The sequence below is a fragment of the Sinohyriopsis cumingii genome, chromosome 13 (genome assembly GCF_028554795.1).
Source record: "Sinohyriopsis cumingii isolate HCF-2022 chromosome 13, ASM2855479v2, whole genome shotgun sequence".
Classification (NCBI taxonomy): Eukaryota; Metazoa; Mollusca; class Bivalvia; order Unionida; family Unionidae; genus Sinohyriopsis; species Sinohyriopsis cumingii.
The window spans coordinates 57111522-57138248 of NC_142973.1; the positions used below are offsets into that span (position 1 = coordinate 57111522).

Below are 26727 nucleotides of genomic sequence, written 5' to 3' on the forward strand. Positions count from 1 at the left end.
TCGAGTGAAAACTCGTGCTGCCTGTATCTGTTCTACTTCTAGCCATTCGAGTGAAAATTCATGCTGCCTGTATCTGTTCTACTTCTAGCTATTCGAGTGAAAATTCGTGCTGCATGTATCTGTTCTACTTCTAGTATTCCAGTGAAAATTCATGCTGCCTGTATCTGTTCTACCTCTAGCTATTCGAGTGAAAATTCATGCTGCCTGTATCTGTTCTACTTCTAGCTATTCGAGTGAAAATTCGTGCTGCCTGTATCTGTTCTACCTCTAGCTATTCAGTGAAAATTCATGCTGCCTGTATCTGTTCTACTTCTAGCTATTCGAGTGAAAATTCGTGCTGCATGTATCTGTTCTACTTCTAGTATTCCAGTGAAAATTCATGCTGCATGTATCTGTTCTACTTCTAGCTATTCCAGTGAAAATTCATGCTGCATGTATCTGTTCTACTTCTAGTATTCCAGTGAAAATTCGTGCTGCCTGTATCTGTTCTACTTCTAGCTATTCGAGTGAAAATTCGTGCTGCATGTATCTGTTCTACTTCTAGTATTCCAGTGAAAATTCATGCTGCCTGTATCTGTTCTACCTCTAGCTATTCGAGTGAAAATTCATGCTGCCTGTATCTGTTCTACTTCTAGTATTCCAGTGAAAATTCATGCTGCATGTATCTGTTCTACTTCTAGCTATTCCAGTGAAAATTCATGCTGCCTGTATCTGTTCTACTTCTAGCTATTCGAGTGAAAATTCATGCTGCATGTATCTGTTCTACTTCTAGTATTCCAGTTAAAATTCATGCTGCCTGTATCTGTTCTACTTCTAGTATTCCAGTTAAAATTCATGCTGCATGTATCTGTTCTACTTCTAGTATTCCAGTTAAAATGCATGCTGCATGTATCTGTTCTACTTCTAGTATTCCAGTTAAAATTCATGCTGCATGTATCTGTTCTACTTCTAGCTATTCCAGTGAAAATTCATGCTGCCTGTATGCGTTCTACTTCTAGCTATTCCAGTGAAAATACATTCTCTCTGTATCTGTAACTTTTCAATGTATCTGAATTTTGTTTTGAACCACCATGCCAGATAAAATCTCTGTACTCTTAGTGTGATCGTATGAAGGAGTTGTGGTTTTTTACGTATTAATGCACGAAAAGTATCCCATATATATTTCTGTAATTATAACATTCACGTTCAGCCTTCCTGTATTTTGTTACGAAGTCAGTAGATGTAAGGTACGTTATCAAAGACAAAAATATAGACACTTAGACAAGTCCCCCATATTGGCTCAATTAAAGGTTAAAATCTATAAGTGTTTCGCCTGTGACGGATTCATTTTAAACATCTAGACAGTACGCCGATTGCGCAGTAAATCTACGAACTTTTTCCGATGTCTGAATACCTTCCAAAAATGCATCAATATTCTCAAACGTGCTTAGAAATTGTGTCCTGGTTTTGATTCCAACACTGCATTTTATGATTAAAATTAATATATTATTGATTTTTTAAATTAAAATTATTACATTATGATTAAAATGAATACAAGATTTATTTTTTATGAATAGGATAATCGAAAATTATAGTTTGTACTTACTGTGTATGGTTACCAAGGCAAATAACTAAACTGTGATCACAAGGCTTTGTACATCCATCTCCTCTTCCCCAAGCCCAGAAACCGGCCTTGTCACAGCAGGTACCGTCAAAACGCTTTCCTTCAAAGTTCTTAAACATTACAAGGTTCGCCTCTATGTAACCATCACCTGTGACCAACTGGAAGGCCTACAAGAGACAGACAGACAGGCTGATGAAGGGATGAATTTAAAGACTGACAAATGGACAAATTAACAAATGACCAACATTGTCCATTATTCTTAATTTAATTACTTTTGATGCGATTGTAATTGCCTTACGCGACAAAATATCCAAGATAACAGCTAGCAAAAAATGTGAAAGTTCTAAAGTCAGCGGCAACCAATCTCCGTATTTATGTTTAATGAACTGGTGTGCAATGTCTGATCAACATTTAACCAAGACAATACATGATCTGGAGACTTTCATAACTGTAAGCTAGAAACTGTCAATTCAAACGTTTGTTTCGAATATTTACGGCTTTCACTCTCCACCCTACCCCATCACCAACTTGCCATTCCACATCTTCCCACCCCGAGCAAAATGGATTGGTTCGACCAAAATATATAGTGGTGCACAGTTAATGACAAACTAGCTCTGAAATATTAGATTCAGACAATCAGAAGAAAGACAAATAAGAAAGAACGTGTATGTTCTACTCAAAGTGTACGCTTGAGAGATTCAATACATTTACGGGCTAAATCTATTCACATATCATATTCAGTATCCGACTGGTGATTGATTCGCACAGAAACTATTGTAAAATCATATGGAATTATAAGAACTGGATTGACTGTGATTTAAAGTTTGTCCTACGCCTGCAACATTTCAATGATATCATTATATGATACTCTCATAACTCTTATAAAATACGACCATTTATATCTTGTCACTCTGTCCCACGAGCAACGGAATACATGCAGATATATAGGTAAAGAATGAAAAATGTAGACAGATATATTGAAGTGATTCAAACAGTATTTCTTTCTTTACAGAAGTCATCCTGGAAAGTACATACAATCAAAAAGATATATAGAGGATTTAGCAACAAGCATAGGCTTATATTGAGGTCTCTACCCATTAACAATGATATTTGTTTTCATAGTGTGACTGACTTGAATAATGAAAACGATCATTTGAAATAAGCTAATGAGATATTAAAATAAAATTGTACATAACGCGTGTAATAAACATTTATAACAGAGGCATATTACTAGATACTAACAAGATATAATTTGAAAATGTTGGTGTTGATAGAGATGGGGTGGGTGGGTGCGAATGAAGGTAGGTAAAGGACCATAAACGCCATCTCAGGTAGTAAATATTTAGTAACTAAATACATAACAGAGCTGTATCAGGTTAGAGTGAATATATAAACAGTGATTTAACAAATCTCTTGCTATTATATACTTTCGGATAGCCTTTAGTATTGATAAGAAAAGGACGTCGGTAGATAAAACATGTTCTAATAGATATACAGATAATTTATAAATAAGAAGTCTAGCAAGCAAGCAAGATACATAGATAGACACACAGACAGACAGAAACAGATTTATAACAGAGAACTGGATCGCAAAAGAATAAAAGACACTATATTCCTCTACATTTAACGAGACACAAGTCACACGAGCAATAAGGACAAAAATAAAATGCCAAGCTATAATATTCAAGTGCAGTATCCTATTTCTTCATGTTGAACCTAAACTAGTAGAGTGTTCAATCTTATTCAAATCGATACTTACCGTGAATATACAGAGGGTCAATGGCCAGAAGAATCGAGTAGACATTGTGATCAATCATGTGGTCAGCATCATCAGTCGAAATATGCCTGACATTGAGGGTCATTGACCTGTGGTTATGGAGGTATTGTCATGTGGCATTCTTGGTACGACCCTGTTTTGCGCTACTGTTAACTTACAAACCACTTGTGGAAGTTGCTATAATAACCTTCAGATACAAGTGCAGGCACCCAGTTAAAGCCTAATTAACGTATGGAGAGGAAGCCTTATTTATACTTTCGGATGGGGCCAAGTGTATCAGAGTAAAATATGTTTTCTGTGACCTTTTTTTTTTGCTTACGGTAATGAAGAGTTAAAATCAAACGAAATAGGGGAAAATGATTACATTCTTCAATTAAACTGAGAAATAAAGTTAAAAAAATCAAACGTATATCGAACATACTCAGATATCAGCATTAATGTCGCAAAAATAGGAATTTGATAATGGATCACAAGAACGTCCCCATGAGAACCTATGGTTCGTTTTCACTGACGTCACGATTGTGTGCGCAAATACCCATAATGCACATTGCACCGCCATTTTGAGCTCCCAACACACTTTTGTCAACATTAGTCATCACGTATATTCAATATAAAAATCTGATTTAATCGTCGATAAGGATATTTACTTAATTGAATGATACATGGATTATAATTGAAATTAACTTCCCCTATAGCACAAAAGTAAAAATAAAGCTGGAAGTTCCCTGGCTTTTATCGAAAGATAGAATAGTGAAGTTGAGCAGTAATCTTGCATACTGCTATCAGATAGAAATATTGACATTTAAAAAAAAATATTTTGTATGATGTCCCTAAGATTGTCATCTTGAAAGAGCATTTCAGGACAATGATCTTCGGCATTCAATATCAGTTACTGAATTAAAATTTCGTAGAATGTGTTTTATGCCAGAAGATTTATGCAGAAATAGTTTTCGCTAAAACAAGTACTTGTGCAAAAGACAGCTGACAAACCAATATTAATTAGTACGGTCAAATATTGCATTTGTGGTGGAGATGATGGACATAGGATGATACTGAATAACAGCGATAACCGTTCAAAGAAGTTTCATCTTCAGTGTATAAAAATTAACCATGTGCCTAAAGGAACATGACTTTGTGTCAAATATCAAAACCGAGTATTCCTGAAATGTTCTTAACAATTGGACTTTTTAACATGAACGATAACCAAATGATTTCAGCCCATAAAATTGAAAATCATGACATGTTTCTACTTGTTTGTGTATCCACTTGTTTATGCGTTGTTTTATTGATTGATCTATTTGTTTATGAAAGAATAATAAAGAAGGTTGAAATTTCAATGTTTTACTTAAAGAAAAAAGGGGAAAAGTCAAGCAATTAGTCTCGTGCGGTTGACATGCACAACAGAATATGATGTATTGGGATATCCTTACGCGTAAAATGAGACGTGCCTTCATAATTGTGTGGGAATTACAATGTTTTTAGATGCGGCTAGGGTATCAAAATGGCCGATGTAGAAGCGCACACGTTTTGTCACACCGCGTGAACACAACGGATTGGGCTGAGAGAGAGAGAGAGAGAAAGAGAGAGAGAGAGCAGCTCTTAATTCCATTTCTACAAAAGCAGTACATTTTCTCGTATAATTTACAATTATGTATCTTTGCAATACAATTTACAGGCAGGTTAACACAAAAGTGGCCATATGTACCAATTAATTGTATTGTTAAAGATGTAAAAATGAAGAATTTCACCGAGACTTTAGCAAGATAAACCCTTCCAAATAAATGTAACTCTACTGTGGTACATCATCATAAAGTTCCCCGAGTTCACATCGAAAATACATTATGTGTCGCATGGTACTCGACATCGATGTGTTCTACTGTCAGAAGGCTGCGACCGGGTATGCACTCTGGTCAACTGGTCAAGACTCACCGTTAAGAAGGTATTCATTCGTTGTGAGAAGTATACGCGCTCCCCCCCCCCCCCTTCCCGGTGTTACTGTACACACCAATGTACTTTTTGGCTGTACCGGTACTTTGATATTTTCCGTCAGCAAGGAATGAACGGACATTCCCGAGTAATCTTATTACAAATTGAATTAAATTAACAGCATGTTTTTATTTTTCACGACAAATAATTCCACGAATTATTATTATTATTATTATTATTATTATTATTGTTATACAAAAGAGTTATGTTTATCATATATTAATTTGGAATAAAACAAATTTACTCATATTCAAATAGTTTAATAATATGCATGACACGTGTCACCTCTGCCAACGTGATAGCCATATCGGAAATTATGATTGATACTCGGGCCAAATCTAACTTTTGGAAAATATTCGGATTAAAACAATCATTAGTTAATTATTTACTAGTGTTTTTAATGTGTTAAGTACATGAATTCCTTTGTAAGACTGCAAATCATCTTTTAAGTTGTTTTCTGTTTGAATTTTACATAATTTTCAAGTCCACTAAATATTTTCTTGTTTGTTGAGTAAGTGTGTAGACTGCAGGCTTCAGTGTCAACACTTTCTACTTTTATCAACAAGCCCTCTAGTATCATCACAATGTCTTTCACAGGTGTGAGTTAAAAAATAAGCTTAATCGTTCCACTTTATTTACAGTTTTCAGATTACAAATTATGCAACAATTAATATACACATTGCAATGAACCTACTATATGGTACTGACCACTTCATTTTCTTTTGCTCTGTGATATTTTATTTTATTTTGTGTCTCAAGATAATTATTTTTTTTGGACAACTATTTAATTGACACGTGGTGCTACTTTGCTATAATCAGATGAATCAAAGCAATCTATTTCTTCCAGCTATTGACAAACGGAAATTTGAAGAAAAAAATATCATGCCCTGCCCAGAACAAATTTTTGGTCCCTAAAAAATTTCGGTATAGTATGGTAGGTATGTTTCGCTGTACCCAGCTTTAGTACTCATCGTTCAGGAATATGTGTCCTATACATAATGTGCACAGTTCCACCTCATTCCTTGCGATGTGTTCTGTATAAGAGATACGCTTCCCAAAGATGGGTTTGATTTTAGGTTTTTTTTAAATTTCGGGGCAGCGTAAAGCTTTGCAACCAGTTACTGTCTGTTACAGAACGTGTCAATATGTTCCCAAAGCATTGACTAGGTTAACTGTAATTCTCCACAACGGAAGCACGTTATTTTTGTCCACTTGCGATCTGGCTTTATCCTACCATATCCTCGTGGAACTTGATCATAATGAGAACTAGAAACCAAGTAAAATAATAAAGCACTTAAAACCACTAGCATCATTTATTTCCCCAAACATATCATTAACAACTAGTGCGTGGTTGTCTTGAGTGTCACGTGTTAATTGTTGAAGCTAGGTAAGTGTTATTTTAGTATTAGTAGATTTCCTTCGCTTACTGGTATTCAATACCATTTTATCACAGTTTGTTATCTTAGTAGTGGGGCAACATTTCAATTACCTTTTTACTTATCGTACAAAGACGTTCTTAGCAATAAATATGTTACATCTAGATGATTCGAAATGAATGTAAAGTGCATTGACTCTGTGCAGAATTTGCGCTGATGGTGATTCTAAGTCTTTTTCTATGCTCCTATTTTCGTCGGTATAAATAGCTATACGAAGTCCTTTTATAGGACTAAAATATAATAGTGAAAAACGGAGACATTCTTTAAAAATGTCAGCTAGTAATCACAAATTTTGTAAATGACGATTTGTTTATGCAGACTCTCTCAGTATTACTACTGATATTGTCGTAATCTTTATTTGTCCAGTATATTTGTTTATGATGTAACACACACACACACACACACTCATATATATATATATATATATATATATATATATATATATATATATATATATATATATATATATATATATATATATATAAGATTACATGTATCTTGTCTCTCCTTGACCACGCAAATATTGATAGTTTAGTATTAACTTCCAGCCTGACACTCTTTGCGCTGACTGTTTACGAAGTACATATTAATAATTGTTTGAAGAAATTGGGTGACAATGTAAAACTAACATTAGCCCATAGGTTACGTAGAGAGGTACCTGGTGGACAAGGAAGAAATCCTATGTTAAAATTGTTTTGTTTAACATGGAAATGGTATTGGGGACGCAAGTGTTAACGGGGACATAAATTTGTAGGGACAAGGAAAACATAAATTGAAAATTGTTAAGGGAAAAAGGTTCTAAAGTTTATAACGTCAAGGGAAAACGTAATGTTAAAATTATTGATGGGAAAGGGCCGAACATTTATAGGGATAAGTGAATATGTAAATTTTATCTACAATCCAACACACACCTTTACAATCCGACACACCACTTATACTATCCAACGACCGCTTTTTGATTACTATCAAACATACACCACTATCCAGCAACATGTTTCTGATTATGATTGAAACACACACCACACAATCCAGCAAACATGTTTGATTACTCTCCCATACTATCCAACGAAAATGGTAGAAGTGTTCATACACGCACACTATACTTACATATACACAAACATACTATCACACACAAAGATAGGAAGTGTTTATCGACACAAAAGAGGTAAGGTGTAAAGGGGTTTTACGTTTTAGACATACACAAGCACATACATATACAAAACAATAAACAAAATGAAATTGGCGAATATAATTATTATCTCTTTTTTTCTAGAGATCTGGGTAGTCATGTAAAAGACCGTTGGGGTTTGTTAACCAAATTGATTATCACAAATGGCATTTCCTTACTGTATTCTTCCCAAGCTTCTTCTCGCGGTTATTCTGTAGACCAGTGCACTTTCAGAAAGCATTGTCTCACCACATGCACCCTTCTTTTCCATATTGCTGTGTCTGTGATCATGGTAATGGCCCACAATGCCTTCATAAATATGGGACAGCCTGGGTTAAACAGTATTACTGAAAGGAAGGTTGATGACTCTGCCCATGTCCACATCATGCTTGAGTTGTCTTACGAAAAGGTTACAGCATAGGAGAATGCACTTGTATATAGAGTAAGACCCACTCGATGTTCCACCAATCAAAAACGCAAGTACCGAAATTCGGTAAGAGTTTGGGATTTCTCTTCCAATCAGAAGATACCGCATGCGTGACGTCACATTTAACATATATAACGGTTTACCATTTCGAAACAGTTAAAGTACAGTACATATGGGTGAATAAGCGAAGAAAGTGTACTGTGAGCGCCTTCTGCGGATACATCGTATACTCAACTTACAATGCGATGACTACCATTGCTAATGAAACTGGAACCCGTATTCTTCTTCCAAAAGAGGATAACTTCAGTTTAGCTTTAGCTGATTTCCTGTCGACACCTTCTCCATCTTTACCATTGGTGGATGATTTCAAAAAGAAACAAAAGGCATAAGTGGAGAGTGTTTTGCGACCACAAACGAAATCAGAAGTTCTTGATCAACAACAACAACAACAACAACAACAACAAGGAAAAAAAGAAAAAGAGAGAAAAAAGAGAAGCGGAAACTTAGAATTGTGAAGAACATTTGAAATGGAGGGAAAACGAAACGGCGAGGCTGTTATCGGACATTTTGAAGGAGTGAACGTATTTGAGACAAATATCAGTCTTCTTTAGCTCAGTCTATGAGATAGGGACCTTCACGTGTCAAGAATTCAAACATTCAATCACTATATCCACTCTCATTGCCACTGAAATGCATGCAGCAGCAGCAGTTACTATCATTACCAAAGCAACAAAATGGCGGCAGAAAGAAGAGTAGGACTTGCATACGGCAAAGAATTAAGACATTTACAGCTGCTGTCAGGTCCATCAGTATTTTTAAAAATTAAAAATACGCGAAAGGTCACATTCCTGCCACCCATATCTCTTACAAAAGAGATAATGCTTAATGATAACAAAATAAAGTAAAAATGACAAATCCCTACTTCATTATTAAAGTGTGTGTGTGTGTGTGTGTGTGTGTGTGTGCGTGTTTGTGTGTTTAAGTATAGTATGCATACGAAACGTTTTACAAAATCAAGACAAAGAGACACGTGTTTTCCTTGGTATATTCTCATGAAATCAGAATCAAAATGAAATTTCATGGCACATCACAAAAGTTCAATACCTTCTTTATTTTCTTTCCTTCACTGTCTGTCTCTCTTCTTAATTTCCTGGCTGGTATGAGTTCTTCTTCAAATTCTGGAGAACGCTCCGCTTCCTGCTAATCCTCTTGCCTGTCCTCGTTTTTTCCTTAGAACGCTCTGAAGACTATTGTCCTTTTTCCTCGCAGTGATAACGGTTGTCCTTGCTTTGTCTCTCTTTTCTTCCGTCTTTCGTTTCCTTTGACGTCGTGGACATTCTGGAGTACCGTGTCCTTTCTCTTGACAGACATAGCAAGTATCTGGACTTTTATCTCGAGTGGAGTAGTCACCACAGTCTTATCTGATTTATACTTCCGATTGACTGTAAATCTCTGACGAGAATGGCAATCTATTCTGACTCTTCTCTTCCAACGTCGTGTTCACGGTCCAAAAGATGAATGAATATATACTCTTAAGTTGAGAAGCTCTCTCTATATATAGGGAGAGAGTAGCGTTGGTGTTTAGCGTTAAACCATGTATTCCTGAACGTAAAGAACGAATTAATTGTGCTTCTTGCAAGCGACCCTTTATGAGTCCCACAAATTACTAAAAACCACCACAAAACAGAAATGTACATGCGAATTATTGAGCGTGTGTTCATGATTGTGGACATCGTATTCGAACCAATAATCCGAAGGTACACGTTTGTCTAGGAATGAAAAGATAACGTTTTTGTGACAACATCTTGGATTGCGAGCATCAATGTTACATCCAAAATACAAGAACGAACTTGAGGAAGAATTAAAGCAAGACCAGAACAATAACAACAACAAAATATGTGGATTTTATCATTTTGACTTTGAGTGTACACAAAAGATTGGCAAACACATCTCTAATATTTAGGTAGCTCATCGTGTTTGCGAAAAGTATGTACAATAACATATTTTTTCACTTTCCCGACTGAAGTAAAGTTCTAGGAGACGAGCGAGAAACAATCTTCCAGGGCTTTAATACTCTTCGCGATTTTGCTGAATGGATCTTAGACACTACCGACGACACTCGGAGCGAGGAGGACATCCATCCAGCGTTAGGGGGACTGCCATCGATATACTACAGTGACGGTTAACACTTTTGCAGGATTCGATGGACAGTTACGTTGGATATAATTGTCAGATCAAGGTCCAGAATGCCACACAGTCACAATATATGAAGCCAAACTCATCTACAGGACAATAGGACAAATATAATTTAAAGATTCCATGAATTATTTGACCGTGGTTTTGAGAAGAAATGCCTAAAAAGTTATGAATGAATAATATAAATGGCCAAAGGTTATTTTCCACATTGTTTTCGAAACGGAAGCTAATCAACACGTTGTGCTCATCAGAAACGGCTGGGGGTGGGGGTGGGGTGAGTCAGAGGACTTACGGGATAACAAATAACTTATTAAAGAAGTGTCACCTCAAGACGAAATACCTTTAGATCATATGGTATATGTGTTGGTGACTAAATATTATTTTCCACTGTTTACGCCATGTGGTGTATGTATTGGTGATTAAAAGATTATTTTCCAATTTTTTCCTGTAGACATCCTTTGTAATAAATATGACATATTGTCCCAAACGGAAAGATATTGATGTGAAGGACTAATATAAAAGATTACCATGCCACGACTTTCATATCAGAGTTGCAACAAATTCTGTGGAAGGAAGTCAATGACAGTGTTCATGACTTTGAGGTCAACGAAGCACTTTTACAAGAATTGTTTCCACCTACGATTCCATTTAATTTTGGACGACGTGTAGTGTGATTGTGAGTGCGTGATAATTATTACGTTTCTTAGATTTCGTAAACAAGCATTTCGTTTTAGACTATTAAAGAATAGTACATGAATCATCTACATGACTTCCAAAACTTTGCACGAGACATTCATTCTGTTAATTGTAGTGCGATTTCTGATCAGTACTTCTCTACTCTGTTCGAAGAAAAGATTCATCACGCTTGGTCCATACTTCATGCCAAGACGTTTGTGGGGCTAGTGATGAATACCAACAAAGTTACGTCTGGAAAGATGTACGTGATGGAAAGAGTCTTGGATTTGATGGTTGGATGCAACAGGTGGCTCATTATGTCAAAGCCTTGTTTGACTGACCCAATATAAGAAGTTAACGAAGAACCCCTGAAAGATGAAAAATCATGACAAATCTGAAGTAAAAGTGGAATTACAGACAATTTAGAAACAGTGGTAGAACACCTGAGAAATAGAATGAGATAGTGCAAGTCCAGGAAAGTAGTAGTTGTACAGACAGAATAGAAAGAGGAAGAAATGACATTCCTAAAGAAATCAGAGAAAATAATGTTCGTAGAGACTAGAAGAACACTAGAGCTGGTACATTGATTTAGATTGACGCAATTAGATCAAGAATAATGTACAATTACTGGTTTATATGCAGCCGTGGTCATCTGAATTTGTGCCGTATTGATGTACGGAGTCATTAATGCATTATGTGTTTCCGTTTTTTAATTCCTGTACACAGAAAAGTAATTATGCCTTTGTTATTACACTGTTATGCATTCGTTATTACACTTTTATTAAACATTAATTGTGTATCAAATGAATAAAATATTTTGTGTCGTTAATGGTAATTTCAGATTTCTCAACATCATGGTCAATACTGTATCATTATTCGTTCTCAAATTGATTGATGAAAGGTTATATGGTCCAAGTAGCAAGGCATTGTATATTCGCCAACTCTTTAACATGTTGATTGCTGGACCAAGTAGTTCAGGCAAAACAGAATTTGTCAACCGTTTGCTTGAGCACAAATCACAATTGTTTGATTATCCACCACATCGTTTGGTTTAGTATTACAAAGTGTGGAAACTGTCATACATATCACCTCAAGAAAGTGAAGGAGAATCCTTTTTGTTTGTAGAAGGCATTCCTAGCGAAGACGATGTCACGCACATTCGATGACATATTAAGCGACGAATAAGAAGAAGAGGAAGAAATTAAACTTTGGCTTTCAGGAAATGTGTATTATCATTATGCCAGTATCACTGACATTACTTAAAATTTAGTTAAACAAAGTAAAGCATGTCGCATCATTATTCTCATTGCCCATTATATGACGTTGTTTAAAAGTTCAAGAGTCAAATCTCAAGTGCAGGTGTTAGCCAAACAGGAACTGCTTGACTGAATTATGTATAAGACAATGCCACTCAAACACCATGCGTATTCATTCATCAATTTAAAACCGACCGCTCCCGATTAGTTTAAATTTCGTACAAATTTGTTTTAACATTAGTGTCAAGAAGGGGGTCTTTTCATTTACATGTCACCTTTAGCGTTTGTCTGAAAAGAGCAATATAAACATCTTTGACTTCTTTTCTTTCTAATACTGTAGAAAATAACATAATAACATTCTCTCAGCCTTATCTTCCTGCCAAATTATTATGTGCATTATTATGTGCACTGTATGGCATAAAAAATGCACAAGTACGATGATCATATTTGTTAGAAGTGTGTCCCAAAGCAGTGTTACGATGTATTGCCTTGACAGCAATTATGTTATTACACGGCATCATTCACAATCCCATCAAACCAAACGGTTCTTTGAAAAACAAAAAGTAGTCTTGAACAACTGGAAGAACCAAGGATCAATACTCAAACAAAAAGTATTTGTTTGGAAACCTGCCGGAAGTGGATCTTTAGTTGGTGTCATTATTAGTTCCCTTTTGAATTGTAATCCTATTGCCAAGCCCTTACAAAGAAAGCCAAATCCAGCAAAAGATGGCAGCAGACCAAAAACAGAGAAGCGGAGCAGCAAGTTTACACTCTCACAAAAAGAAAAAAGGAAAAGTTCTAAGGTGAGAATTCCTACAAAGAAACATCTCCTGCTAGAAAGAGAGGTACTCCCTCTTTGGACGGACACGTACTCTAGAAAAACACGCTTTCAAGGTGATGGTGTCTCGTCCTGCCGCGTCATTTTTTGTTTTTCGAGTTTATGGTGATGCCTGCCAAACCTGATCTAAGACCAGTGTTTGCTAATTTGATGAAAAAATGAAAACACATTTCGAAAGGAGCTTCAATTTCTTCAGCGGCGGCGACGACGTCTTCTTCTACTGCTCTAGCTGCTGACGTTGCAGCCAAGAAGGTGACCTCTCCTAGTACAAAAGTGTAAGACAAAATATGTGTGTTGCAAAGTATACTGGATTTATAAACTATCACGATTTAGTCTGTTGAAAACACGTCATCGTTGAATGATTCTCATAATGTAGTAGATATTACCTGCAACAATCAGTGGAACCGAATTCCATTATAATAAGGTAGTGTCAGGTATAAATCATTTCAGGGATTTTGTTTCTAAAAAAAGATGCCACCAAGATGTGCACACCACCATCAACCTCCTTGTCGTCTCAGGATACAATCTTCCTCCAAAAAGGCAAAAGAAAGGGATTACGCCTTCGTCAGTACTGACCTAATCAAATGTTCCGATGCAAAGAAACCCAGAAAACATTTTGAAAAGCACTCGAATGTTTTTGAACTGTACCTTTAACATACAGACAGAAACAACGATAAGGAAAACATGGTAACTTTCTTCACCCAATGTTAAAAATACCCATCAAGACCTCACAAGTGTACCTTTAGATCTTATCAAAGACAAACAATTACGTTAGTTCTATGAAAACGGATGGAACTCCAACCTTGGTACAAACAAAACTAACTTACCTACTAAACCTAATCTCACCGAGATGCCATAGCTACAACAAGAATTTCAATGGCTCGAACCGAATTGTCAAAAACGGAAAAATCGTAACGGTGCAGACAATTACTGAAACGTCTTCGCCTATTTCATCAGAAAACTTTATATGAAACAGCTAAATCTACTCAGAGAAATTTCAAGACTATCAAGTAAAGCGGATCAAAGGCCACCAAGACAAACACAGCTACGATATGAAAGAAGACCCACAAGAAGTATTTTAAACTCAATCTGCTCCAATGCATAGTAAGATTGAAGCTTCTTTGTTGAGACGTACCCTACTCCCCGACGAGAAGAAACGAAAGCTTTAATCAACAAGATGACGTCTGAAGTTTCTTCAGCATAAGAAAAAAAATCGGAAAGAAGACAAGTGACAAATGACATCAAAAAGATCAACGCTATAACCGGATTCTACACCTATTGCTCGTTGGGCACGCAAAGCTTCATCCAAGCCAATACAATACGAACATCAACCTAAGATCAGTTTTGGATAGGAGAGTAATTTATTTAGGAGCGGCAGCTACAACAACCACAATAAACCACTATATGGACACACTTTTAACCGGTGTTTACTACAATCCTGCACATGCTTCTGGTTACGGAGAAATTCAAAAATTGAATTGTGCTGCAAAAACCAAACTTAAAAGTGTACGTTTACCAGACGCTCGGCAATGGTTACAAGAACAATCGACGTATACGTTACACAAAACTCATTTGACGAGAATTTTCCTGAAGAAAAACCAAAGTCGGTGCCACCGATCAGCAATGGTAAGCAGATTTAGCTGATATCTCCCATTTGCAAACGTACAGTCGTGGTTATAAATATTTGTTTTGTGTCACTGACGTGTTTTCAAAATCAGCTTCGGCAGTTCCGTTGACTGCTTAAACAAGTTCCGAGTTAGAGCGCGCTTTATAACTAGTTTTGAAACAAAGTGGTCGATATTCTCTGTAATGGCAAACAAAGAAACCAAATTTCTGAACCAAGTTTTTCAAGATGAATTGTCGCGAAATTCCTATAAATTCACTTCAAACATCAGGCCAGGGCATTACTTTATCTTCTAAGCCAAGCAAAGATGAAGCTAAAAGACACCTCGAAACCCGCGCAGGTCTCACGACGACGTCCAGTTAAAGGGGATAAAAACCGATCACAAGCAGTCAGAGAATTAGACATTTTCGATTACTTACTGAACACTAAAAAAAATAACAAAATGATGCCCGATATTCGTCCTAGTAAGAAATCGATTTGTTTGCCATGCCACCGACGTTGATGACGATGAAAGAATTCCAATCGGTAAAAAGAGATGACCACAGCATTTCACAAAACCTATTCTGACTTGTACTTTTGTCTCAGGTGAGCCACTTTTTTACCTGCGGCATGAGCTGCTTGAGCTGTAGAAGACGTCATCGTCACCGCCGCTGGAGAAATAGAAGCTCCCTTAGAGATGGGTTTCCATTTTTTCATCAAATTAACAAACACTGATCTTAGATTATACAGGTATCATTGTAAACGGTAAAGAAGAAGATGTAGACGTGGCAGGAGGAGACACCGTTACCAAACAGCGTGGTTGTCTGCAATACATGTGCGTCCCAGCGGTAGTACTTCTTTCTGGCAGGAGATATTTGTTCTTTGGACTTCTTTGCTTGGGACTACACAGCCTTACAAACAGTGCAAATATCAGAAAAGGAATTGCTTTATTGATGCCTGCGATGTAATGTTTACTGCTTGCCATACAAAAAAAGAATCTACAGGTTTATGTCCGAATCTTCATTTAAGAATTTTTTGCAGTAATTTTAAGAGTAACTTAAGTTCTGAAGAAATCGACAGGAAAGATAAAACGTCATGTTTTCAAAGCTGCAATCTTCCTTTGTTACATTCTGTAGGTGTCAGTTTGATTTAATGCTGTCTTCACTATCTGTCAAAGATTTTTCAGGAGGTCAAAATGAATGACTACCAATTTATGTACAAATACGCAAAAAAGATATACAAATTGATCTGAGGCTTTCCAATCTGGAGCGTCAGGAAAATCTAAATATATTACAACAGTCTATTAGCTCCCATACTCTGAGCTACAAAATGGTTCAAATATTCAACATTTTATATAATTTTGAAAATCGGTCGAAACGTTTTGAATCTCTAAGTACAAAAACAAAATCATGACTCCTATAAACAGTTAGAGTTGCTATGGGGACTTACTTATCCGCAAGAGGGCACTTATATAAAACACTAGATAAAGATGGCAGTGGTTGATTTGGAACAAAGTGAATCGACGACCAGTGGCTAACGAAAATGCTGTACCAAATACCAGGGGCGTCCGCGACCAAAGAATTATTTGCGAACGGGGGAAGGGGGCAAACATATAGTGGTCAGCTGTGCAGTTCTACGGATGTAGGCCAAAACATGTTTAGAGGCAAAATGTCCTCCCCCCCCGTTTCTTTGTGCAGGTATCCATGTCACACACGCTAGATGCATACCTATTCTTTGAGTGAATCTGCTCCAAGTTTCACAAAAAGTCTCCCGATTTTGTTCCTTTCATTATGATTTCGCAATATTTCTTCTATTGCAGGATTTGGAATGTGAATTTTATTTACAGATCATTAAGTATGCGTTACTGATTAAATACCGTCATGATATCCTGGATTTTCCTGAAATGAGTATTGTTAGATCTCTGCAGAAAATTGAGGATGTCATCATATTCAATACATTCCTCTGGTCATTATTCAAGAATAAAAACACTCTCAGGTGTAAAACTATAAAGGTTTTTACATCCCTTTATTATTTCTATTGCAATAAACCTAGGGTATTCAAGAGACTTTATGACAGCAGAGTATTGTAAAATCGGCCCTCCCCAATTTCTTAACATAGGGAATTATCTGAGTATTTTTAACTATATGTGTTCAATAACTTGAGATAGGAATATTTTTTGTATTAGGTGTTGTGTCGTGCTTTGTATTGCATGGCATAAAGTACTAATATTCGGATAAACTTACTGAATACATGTGTGACCCCAACCCCTAAAAGAACAAAACATGCAAGTGTGAAATTAGAGTTTTTTGATGTGTGGTTATTAGGTGAGTAGAGAAAAATTTGTTTGTGGTGTATACGTTTAAGAACCTATTAGTTAACAACGACTGTGATCTTGAAGTCCCTGGAAATAGGCAAACACAATCGGCCTCAAGCCAAACTCGTGCAGGCATTTGATTCGTTCGGTAGAGAGACTCCTTGCGTGTAACTCTTTCTCAATATTGTCAGAAATATGACAAATGAGATAACAACATCTCATTTTGAGGGAATTGTTTGTGAAGTTGGTCATGCCCGTATGAATAATCCTCCGAAAGCTGCTAGGTCATATCTCGTTATGCTATATATTTATTGGAAGTTTGAAGTTGGGTTAAGATTATTAAGGAATATGTAATTCGTCATTTGATGGAACATTATTGCATTGGCAAAACGAAATAGATACCTCAGATAATAAAACTTGGCAGCATTCGATAACGATTCTTCTTCGTCCGTCTGGAGCTAGAGAGGCAACTCGCTGCAGAGAGGTAAAAATAAATCATAATGTAGCAGGAGCATATGTTTTATAATTTTATAGTCATGTTTTAATGTGGATTGGACATGTGGGTACTCCAGCCATATCAATTTAGAAGAATACACATGGAACTCCGGCTGTGTCTATTTTGTTTCATTCATGGGATTCAAGAAATGTGAATCATTTTCATTGAGACTTTGTGGATCATCTGAACCGTGTGATTGACAGTGATATTTATCCTGTGCGTAAATAGACTGATATTTATGTGTTTTGACTCATTAGGACATTGTATAATTTGTTTGTTCATTTAACCTGGACTAAATTGTTCTTTGATGAAGTAGGTAAGAATGGTTATCATCAGTGTAAGTTGAAATAATTTGTATTTATTACAGAAACATCTATGAATATTTGAACTTTATATATATATATATATATATATATATATATATATATATATATATATATATATATATATATATATATATATATATATATATATATTTTAGTGTGGTGCATTTATACATTAACTCCATCATATAGCAACCCAGTGTAACAGATGTTCATATTAATGGAATTTCCTTCCTAACTTTGTTGCCATTAATTTTTTCTCCTTAGTATATTTTTAGGAAATATGTTATTTTGGAAATTTGGTTCAATCTGTAAATCTATTTTATAGCAGAGTTAGAATACAGGTAGTTCTGGTTCAGTTGATTCTTCTAGAACTATTTTCCCATAGAATGTATTTTTTCCCCCAATTTTGCAATATTCGCTATTGACAAGGCAAACATTGTTCTTTCAGAGTGATCCTTATTTGTGAAATATTCTTGCTTAACTGGCCCTATATAGATATTGCACAGAAGTTTATGCATTTCTTCGTTTTGATCGCGTTTTTCTTTTTTTTTTGTGTGAGTACATATGGAGTTCATAGAGGACGAAGTTCATAGTAGGGGCCTTTAAGGCTTTAAAAGTCAAACCCAAGGCAGACACACCTGAAGATTTCGCAAAGTGGATGACAGACTTCACGTCATCGATGGGTGCACATCCTATTAAGGAAGAGCTGACGGCATCAAATGCAATGGCGTCCGTGGCCAGTGGTCCTATATCGGTCACACTACCACATGAATTAAGGATATCGGTATTTTCAGGAGAAAAGAAGAGTGAAACATCGTATGAATTATGGAGATATGAAGTTACATGCTTACAACAAGGCAAGTATCCACAGGACCAGGTATCTCATGCCATCAGACGTTCCTTGAGAGGAGAAGCTGGACGGATTGCTATGCGATTGGGTCCAACAGCATCCATTAAGGAACTGATATCAAAGCTGGACAGTGTGTATGGCAATGTAGATTTGAAAGAGACTTTGTTAGCTGACTTTTACAGTGCTCGCCAGAAAGAGGATGAAGATATTTCTACATGGAGTCGTAGGCTGGAAGATTTGTTAAGCAAAGCCGTCCAACATGGGTTAGTGAAGACCAATGAGACTAATGATATGCTAAGGGCTATGTTGTGGACAGGACTTAAACAGACACTTAAGGATGTGTCTGGCCATAAGTTTGATTCACTCAAGACATTTGACGAATTGAGAATAGCTCTTCGTCGTATTGAATCTGAACACAGGCAACGGGAAGATGAGCTAAAACGTAGCAAGAGAACTACCAATCTTAATATGGCATCAACTTTAACCACATCACAAAACAAGGAGCTAAGTGAATTGAGGGATCTTGTCCAGCTGCTGTCAAATGAAGTGAAGATGCTTAAGGAGCATTCAGCATCCCACGTATCCAACAACCAGCAACACTATATGAATCGATTTAGGACAAATAATACTGATGAGAGGAGAGTCCGAATATGCTGGCGCTGCGGGCAAATCGGACACATTGCTTCTGCTTGTCGTGTTCGACTAGACCATTCAAAACGGGATTTAAACTTCACGAGGCCTATGGCTGGGGTCAAGCAGTAGGCTTTTCAAGGGGTTGCCCCAAGAAGAATAAAGGAACGGACACGATAGAGCTAGTAGGACAAGCTAACGAGGTTTCTGTTGTCATCAATGGTATTAGAGTAAATTCATTGATTGATACCGGATCGACCATATCAACAGTTAGCCAGACATTTTATAACAAGAATTCGAAGACTACTCAGATTGAGCCCATTACAGACCTTTGAATGTTGAATGTGCAAATGGAGAGAAGCTACCATATAATGGCTACATAGAAGTTGAAATAGAAAGTTGTTGTTGTTGTTGTTGTTGTTGTTGTGGGGTTTAACGCCATTTTTCAGCACACGATAGGCTATGCATGGCGGCTAGTATCAATGGTGGAGGAAGAACCCGGGAAAACCCCGGGAAGAACCACTTGCTAGCGGTGTGATTCGTAAATCACGTAGTCCTTGGGCCAGCAATGTTGTTTTAGTGAGAAGAAGGATGGAAAATTTCGCCTGTGCGTTGACTTTCGGCAGTTGAATAAGATGACAATCAAGGATTCCTATGCCTTGCCCACGATAGAAGATATCTTGGACTGTTTGGCTGGATCTAAATATTTTACAGTGTTGGATATGAAGTCGGGGTATCATCAAATTGAATTAGATGAATTTCATAAGGAGAGGACAGCCTTTACATTGGGTCCACTAGGTTTCTCCGAGTTTGATAGACTACCCATGGGGCTTTGCAATGCACCAGCTACGTATCATAGATTGATGGAAGAGTGCCTCTGAGATATGCATTTGACCATCTGCGTGATCTATCTAGATGATATCATCATTTTCGGTAAAACCCATGAGGAACATTTAACAAATTTGGAAAAGGTCCTAACAAGTCTTAGGGAGTGTGGTTTGAAATTGTCCCCAAAGTGGTGCCACTTCTTCAAGGAAAGGGTCATATCTGTCGGCCATGTTGTATCAGAGGCAGGTGTTGAGGCAGATCCAGCCAATATTGACAAGATCATAAACTGGCCAGCTCCACACACCCCTGAGGAAGTGAGACAAATTCCTTGGATTTGCTGGCTATTACCGCAAGTTTGTGAAGGACTTCTCGAAGATAGCTAGACCATTATCAGAATTAATGTCAAGCACTCGGCATAAAGCGGGTAAGCGTCAGAAGAAAATGCAACACATACCATGGAAGTGGGGACCGGAACAGGAGAAAGCCTTTCAACAGCTGAAGGATGCTCTTTCTTCACCACATATTTTAGGCTACGTTGACATTGGGTAACCTTTCGAGCTGCACACAGATGCCAGTCAACACGGCCTTGGTGCGGTTCTGTATCAGATTCAAGATGGTATCAAGCGAGTAATCGGCTTTGCCAGCAGAGGGTTAACAAAAAGTGAGCGAAATTATTCAGCGCATCGACTGGAATTCCTAGCATTAAAATGGGCAATCACGGAGAAATTCAATGATTACCTTTATGGACAGTACTTTACTGTGTACACTGACAACAATCAGCTCACGTATATTCTTACATCAGCCAAACTTGATGTCACTGGGCATCGATGGTTAGCTGCTCTAGCCACTTACAACTTTGACATCATTTACAGAGCCGGTTCAAGGAATTCGGACGCAGATGGTCTATCTCGGTTGCCATGTGTGGAGAGCCGGAGCAGTATCAAGGATAGGAAGACTATTACCAGAGACCTCACACGCTCTCTGTAATTTAGCTAGTGCCCAGCCATTTGTTGAAAGTCTTTGTATGTCTGCAGATGTTGTTGAAGACATTGAGTTTGGTTCGGGAATAGCCACAATGACGGATAGAGATTGGAGAGTTGCTCAATCGAATGATCCGGTTATAAGGGAATGGGTAAAGCATGTACGAGACAAAAGAAAGCCTAATCGACAGTCTCTACCTACTGAAAGAGATCAGTGAGGATTATTTCGGACTTTTGACAATTCATTCCTGCGAAGAGGTGTGCTATACCGGAAGATAAGTGCTGATGATCATAATCAACTACAGCTGGTACTTCCCAAGTCTCACCGTGAGGAGGCTATGCACTACTTACATGATGACTGCAGTCATTTAGGTCGAGACAAGACGCTTTCTCTCCAAAGGGATAGATTCTATTGGCCGCTTCTGGCAAAAGATGTGGAAGTATGGATCCAAAAATGCCGTCGTTGCATGCTTAGAAAATCGTCAACGGATGTTCGAGCACCACTCGTCAACATAGTGACCATACAGTCATTGGAACTCGTTTGCATCTATTTTCTAACTCTTGTGATGTACAAAGGATGCTACCAAAATATACCGTTTATTACAGATCACTTTACCAGGTATGCACAGGCCATTCCGACAAGAAACCAGACAGCCAGGACTACAGCTGAGGCTCTGTTTAACAGTTTTATAGTGCATTATGGTATGCTCCAGCGTTTACATTCAGACCAAGGTGCAAACTTTGAAAGCAAGATCATCAAGGAATTATGTCAAATTACTGGAATAAAGAAGTCTCGCACGACACCCTATCATCCAATGGGCAATGATATGTGTGAGCGACGGAATAGGACACTGCTAGATATGTTGGGAACTCTTGACCCAGATCAGAAAAGGGATTGAAAGAGCTATTTAGGACCATTGGTTCATACATATAATTGTACGCGCCATGAGTCTACAGGCCAGACTCCATTCTTTCTGATGTTTGGAAGAGAGCCACGTTTCCTTAATGACCTCGCATTTGGATTAGATAAGGGTAGTGGATCAGGCAATTTGTCTATTTATATTAAATCTCTTCGGAACCGATTGGAAGATTCGTACAAACTAGCCACATGTCTTGCGGAAAAAATCTCAAGAAAACAGAAGAGGGCATATGACATAAAAGCAAGAGCTGCAACTCTTCTGCCTAGGGATATGGTTCTTGTGAAGATAGTGGCATTTGATGGAAAACACAAAATTGCTGATCGCTGGGAAACTAATGTTTACATTGTGGAATCCCAACAAAACCCGGATATCCCAGTATACGTCGTACGATCGGAAGACGGCGAAAGACCGAAACGCACTTTTCATAGATATTTGCTGCTTCCAATTGGCGCCTTGCCAATTCAGTCGGAGCATAATAATCGTAAGCAAGAGAAACAAGCTTTCAAGTCTGCGACATCCAAGACTAGAAATTCACCCAAGAATAATTTCAGGGAAACAGATTCTGACCAGGATGAAAAGAACTCTATATCGCTTTATCTTCCAAGTGATAATGAAATGATTGGTGTAACTGGTGGTTCCGCAACGGCAGATCCGGGAGATATATCTGTCAGGAACAGTGTTGAAGATGATTTAGCCGGCGAAACTTCAATTACAGACTCCTCCAGTGAGAGTCTTACAGTGGATGATGAAACCTCTTCTAACCAAGATGATGGTAATCCCAGTGTGGGAGGAGAGTTGGTTTCAGCTAGTGCAGTTGATGATTATGGATACTCCTAAATGATGAGGACATCATTTAAATGTGTGGAGGGAAGTGTGTAGCAGGAGCATTTGTTTTATAATTTTATATTCATGTTTTAATTAGGCAGAAGTAGGTATTTTATTATTTTATGTAGTTAATGGTTATTATTGAGTGAAATACAGTCATCAGTTGCAATTATTGTGTTATTCTCATTTTACACATATTTAGCTACTTAGGTAACCTTGAACCAGGATTACCTGTTAGAGTTTTGTTCACTGAGCAATGCAACTACCCTGATTGCTGGTCATGCTGGGTTGTTCTATTGTACGATAAGTGGTAAACAACTTTCTGATTGGTTAGTTTGCTACTTGTCTGTATAAACAACATAGTATGAACAGCATATTAGTGGTCAGTCCATTAGAGTTTCTGAAAGGTGCTGGTCATGGCATTGCATTAAAGTGCCTGATGATTCTTGTGCTTGCAAGAAGATGTAAATTGGTCTTTGTCCCATATGATAAGGTAAATAGATTTATAATATGGTTAATGTAATAGTTTATTTTATATGTACTCTGCATATTTCTCGGGAATGCATGTTGATGTATTTTAGTACATTTTAATAGGTTATCAACATGCATTTTATTATTAGCATATCGTTCTGTCCATACCTTTGTCTGTCTGTCTGTCTGTTCCCTACTTCTGCTCTAAACACTGACTGTTGTTTAGGTTTAGTTGATCCACTATCTCTCTAGATGGATAATTAATAAATATATGGAATTGTAAGTTATTCGTATTGAATGTACTGTAAAGAGAATCAATGTAAGCATGCAGAACAATAATGCACTGATGACATTATTTATTATTGTAGTAAATGTATTTTTATTGTATTTGTAGGGTGTATGTAACAAAGCAAGGAGAAATGTCTCAATCTCCACCTATCAACCCAATAATGCACAATAAATCCAATACTGAACAAAATACTGGACTTGTATCGTCTCACCAGTGAGTAGAAGGCAAGTGCTGTAACAATAATAAAATGCTGGCAAAGAAGTTTTCTATATCGTTTTACTGTTTATTACTCAATCAAATGTATACAGGATATTTAAAATTATTTTTTTTGTACTGTGAAATATTTTGGACGAGACATTACAATACTGGTTAGCCCTTACCAAAGGCAGGTTGGCCATTACAGCCACTAGATTATGATGCACCCTGACTAGAGATTATTACATTAAATAACACATAAATATAAACTACGCTAGATTTGCATAATTGAGCGTCAGTAGCGACAGATGGGTGAGACACTGGATGTAGATCTACAACACTAGAGAGTGATTGAGTGTATATAATGAAAAGAACGGGACCGAGAACAGTCTTGTGGAACAGTAAAACATGTATCGACTGGGTGGGAATGTTTTCCATTTACGGAAACAATATGTAAGGCTCCATATTGAACATCTAATACAAGCTGAGGAACGTGAAGTAATACGTCATGGTTTATTGTGTCAAATGCCGCAGACAAGTCAAGTAGGGTGAGGACTGTAATCTTTCCACTATCCAAAGTAGACAGGTCATTAAGTGTTCTCAGTTTTAGTACTATGGTGGAGCAATATGCAGACTGAAATTGCTATAAAAAAAAGTCAATTTGAATTTAGATGGGGTAGATCACATTGGGGTAGAACGTTTTCTAAGATTTTTAAATGCCAGTTAGAAACAGGGAGGTATCTCGTTAAATCATTACGTTAAGAGTTTGTTTCTTCAACAGAGGCTTTACAATGGCAGTTTTGAAAAATGATGGGAATTCCCCGGATGACAGAGAAGTATTGATAACAGCGGTTATTGACGGTAATATCTAATCTAAGCACTCAGGTAGCAGCGATGTCCGAATCTGATCGTGCTCACATGACTTTGGTGCGCTCTTCATCACAATTGTGTGTACCACATCCATAGAGATAGGTTCAAGTGCTGTTAAAGGTTGCCGTTGATATTCTGTATCACAACTGTATGGTGACGACGACTCAACTTAAATTGTGTTATCAATCTTATCTCTAATGGATTGTACTTTGTTATGGAGGAAATCTGCAAACAATTCCTGAAGGTCGACCGGAGAGAAGGTGTACATTTATTCCTTGACATTAGCTGTTGCATAATCTGTACAGCTGGAACTTTCAGTGATCTCGTAACTGTAGTTGGCTGTTTTTGCTGCATGAACAATATGACATTCTTCTTAGTAGCTTCATTGATTTGCTTATGAACAGCGATGATGGTGGATAGCCAAATCCTCTCTGCCTTACGGCGATCTCTTTTAGAAGTGTGAAGCTGGTCCCTAAACATACCATACCACGGAAAAACACTTTTGAATTGATACTCTGCACTTGTTTGCTTGTGCATGTTTGTCTAGCATTAAACAAAAGCACTTAGCAAGTTGTATTGCTGCAGAAAGTAACGAAGTTGTTAGGTTTGCTTCGATGTCATGCATTAGTTAGGTTCTATTTATCATACGGAAGTTTCTCTTAGTAGCTAAAAGTGATAAGGGTTAGGGACTGATACGTTGAGATGGCATATGACGCAGAGGTGATGTGATGGAAGTTCGTGAGACGCAAATGAAGACCGTGGAATATAATCATTAGGTCTCTGAAGAATCCAGTCTTAAATGTGACCATGTTTATGGGCGGGTTGGCTAACTGACTGTGGTTGAATATGTGAATAGAATATAGGAGTTAAGATGTATGCAGGTTTCCAGGACTATCAAAGTTGAAAGCTCCAAGAATAATCAGGTTGCCACCTAGCATATTTCAATACTCCAGGAGGTTAGGAAACTGCTCCAAAATGAGAGATTCAGTAAGCATGTTTTACGAATAGGATGAGGGTGGTAGATGGAGAAAAAATGGACCGCTTTATTCCATTGTGAGCGAGGTTTGAACCAGTTTAAACAAAGTGTGATCCAAATTAAGAGTTGCAGTGGTTAATACGGTGGATTATCAAATTCTTTGCGATGACAGCAATTCCACATTCGCTTGAGTGTCGTGGGAATGAATTGATGGAGTAATCTGGCGTTAGATTTTTTTTAGCCACGTTTACGTTAGGAAAAAAGACGACAATGTCCTGTCCGTTGATAAACTTAAATATTTATGTGCGCCTATCCGGTGGTCCTACTGACTGGGCGTTGACTAATGCAATGCATGCTGGTTGCTCAGACTTCACGGTTGATGATTTAAGAGGAATTTGAACTAAGTTTGAAAATTTAACGGTCGACTCTTCAAACTGCTGTGTACTCGGCTGCACCCAAAACGCCACGTCTCACCATACGTCAATACCAAAATTGTGTGTGTGTGTGTGTGTGATTTGGATTTTTAACGTAGCTTTAACAATGTTTTTATTGTTATCGCTACGGTGTCTGTAGTGTGGCAGTTTATAGTGATGTCTAGCACTGGGGCATCATGCCGCAGACATACAGCATGATGTCCCACCCAGTTAAATTATCTTGACTCCAGGCTGACCAGTCCTAACACTAACCTCTTAATGCTGAGCGCCAAGCGAGGCAGCTGTTAGTACCATTTTATAAGTCCTTGGTCTGACTTGGCCGGTGTTCAAACCCGTGACCTCTCGCATCTGAGGCGGA

At 37.4% G+C, this 26727-nt stretch overlaps 1 protein-coding gene across 1 annotated transcript in view; it reads right to left on the bottom strand.

Annotated features, from left to right (window-relative positions):
* Positions 1-3557, bottom strand: part of LOC149785633 (uncharacterized) — a 59754-nt gene extending 56197 nt beyond the window's left edge. The window contains exons 1-2 of the mRNA XM_089979450.1: positions 3363-3557; positions 1586-1770 (exon numbers count right to left, since the gene is read on the bottom strand). Of these exons, the coding sequence (XP_089835576.1) occupies positions 1586-1770; positions 3363-3407 (230 nt within the window). The 5' untranslated portion in view covers positions 3408-3557. The remainder of the gene's footprint in view (positions 1-1585; positions 1771-3362) is intronic.
* Positions 3558-26727: the final 23170 nt, after the last annotated feature.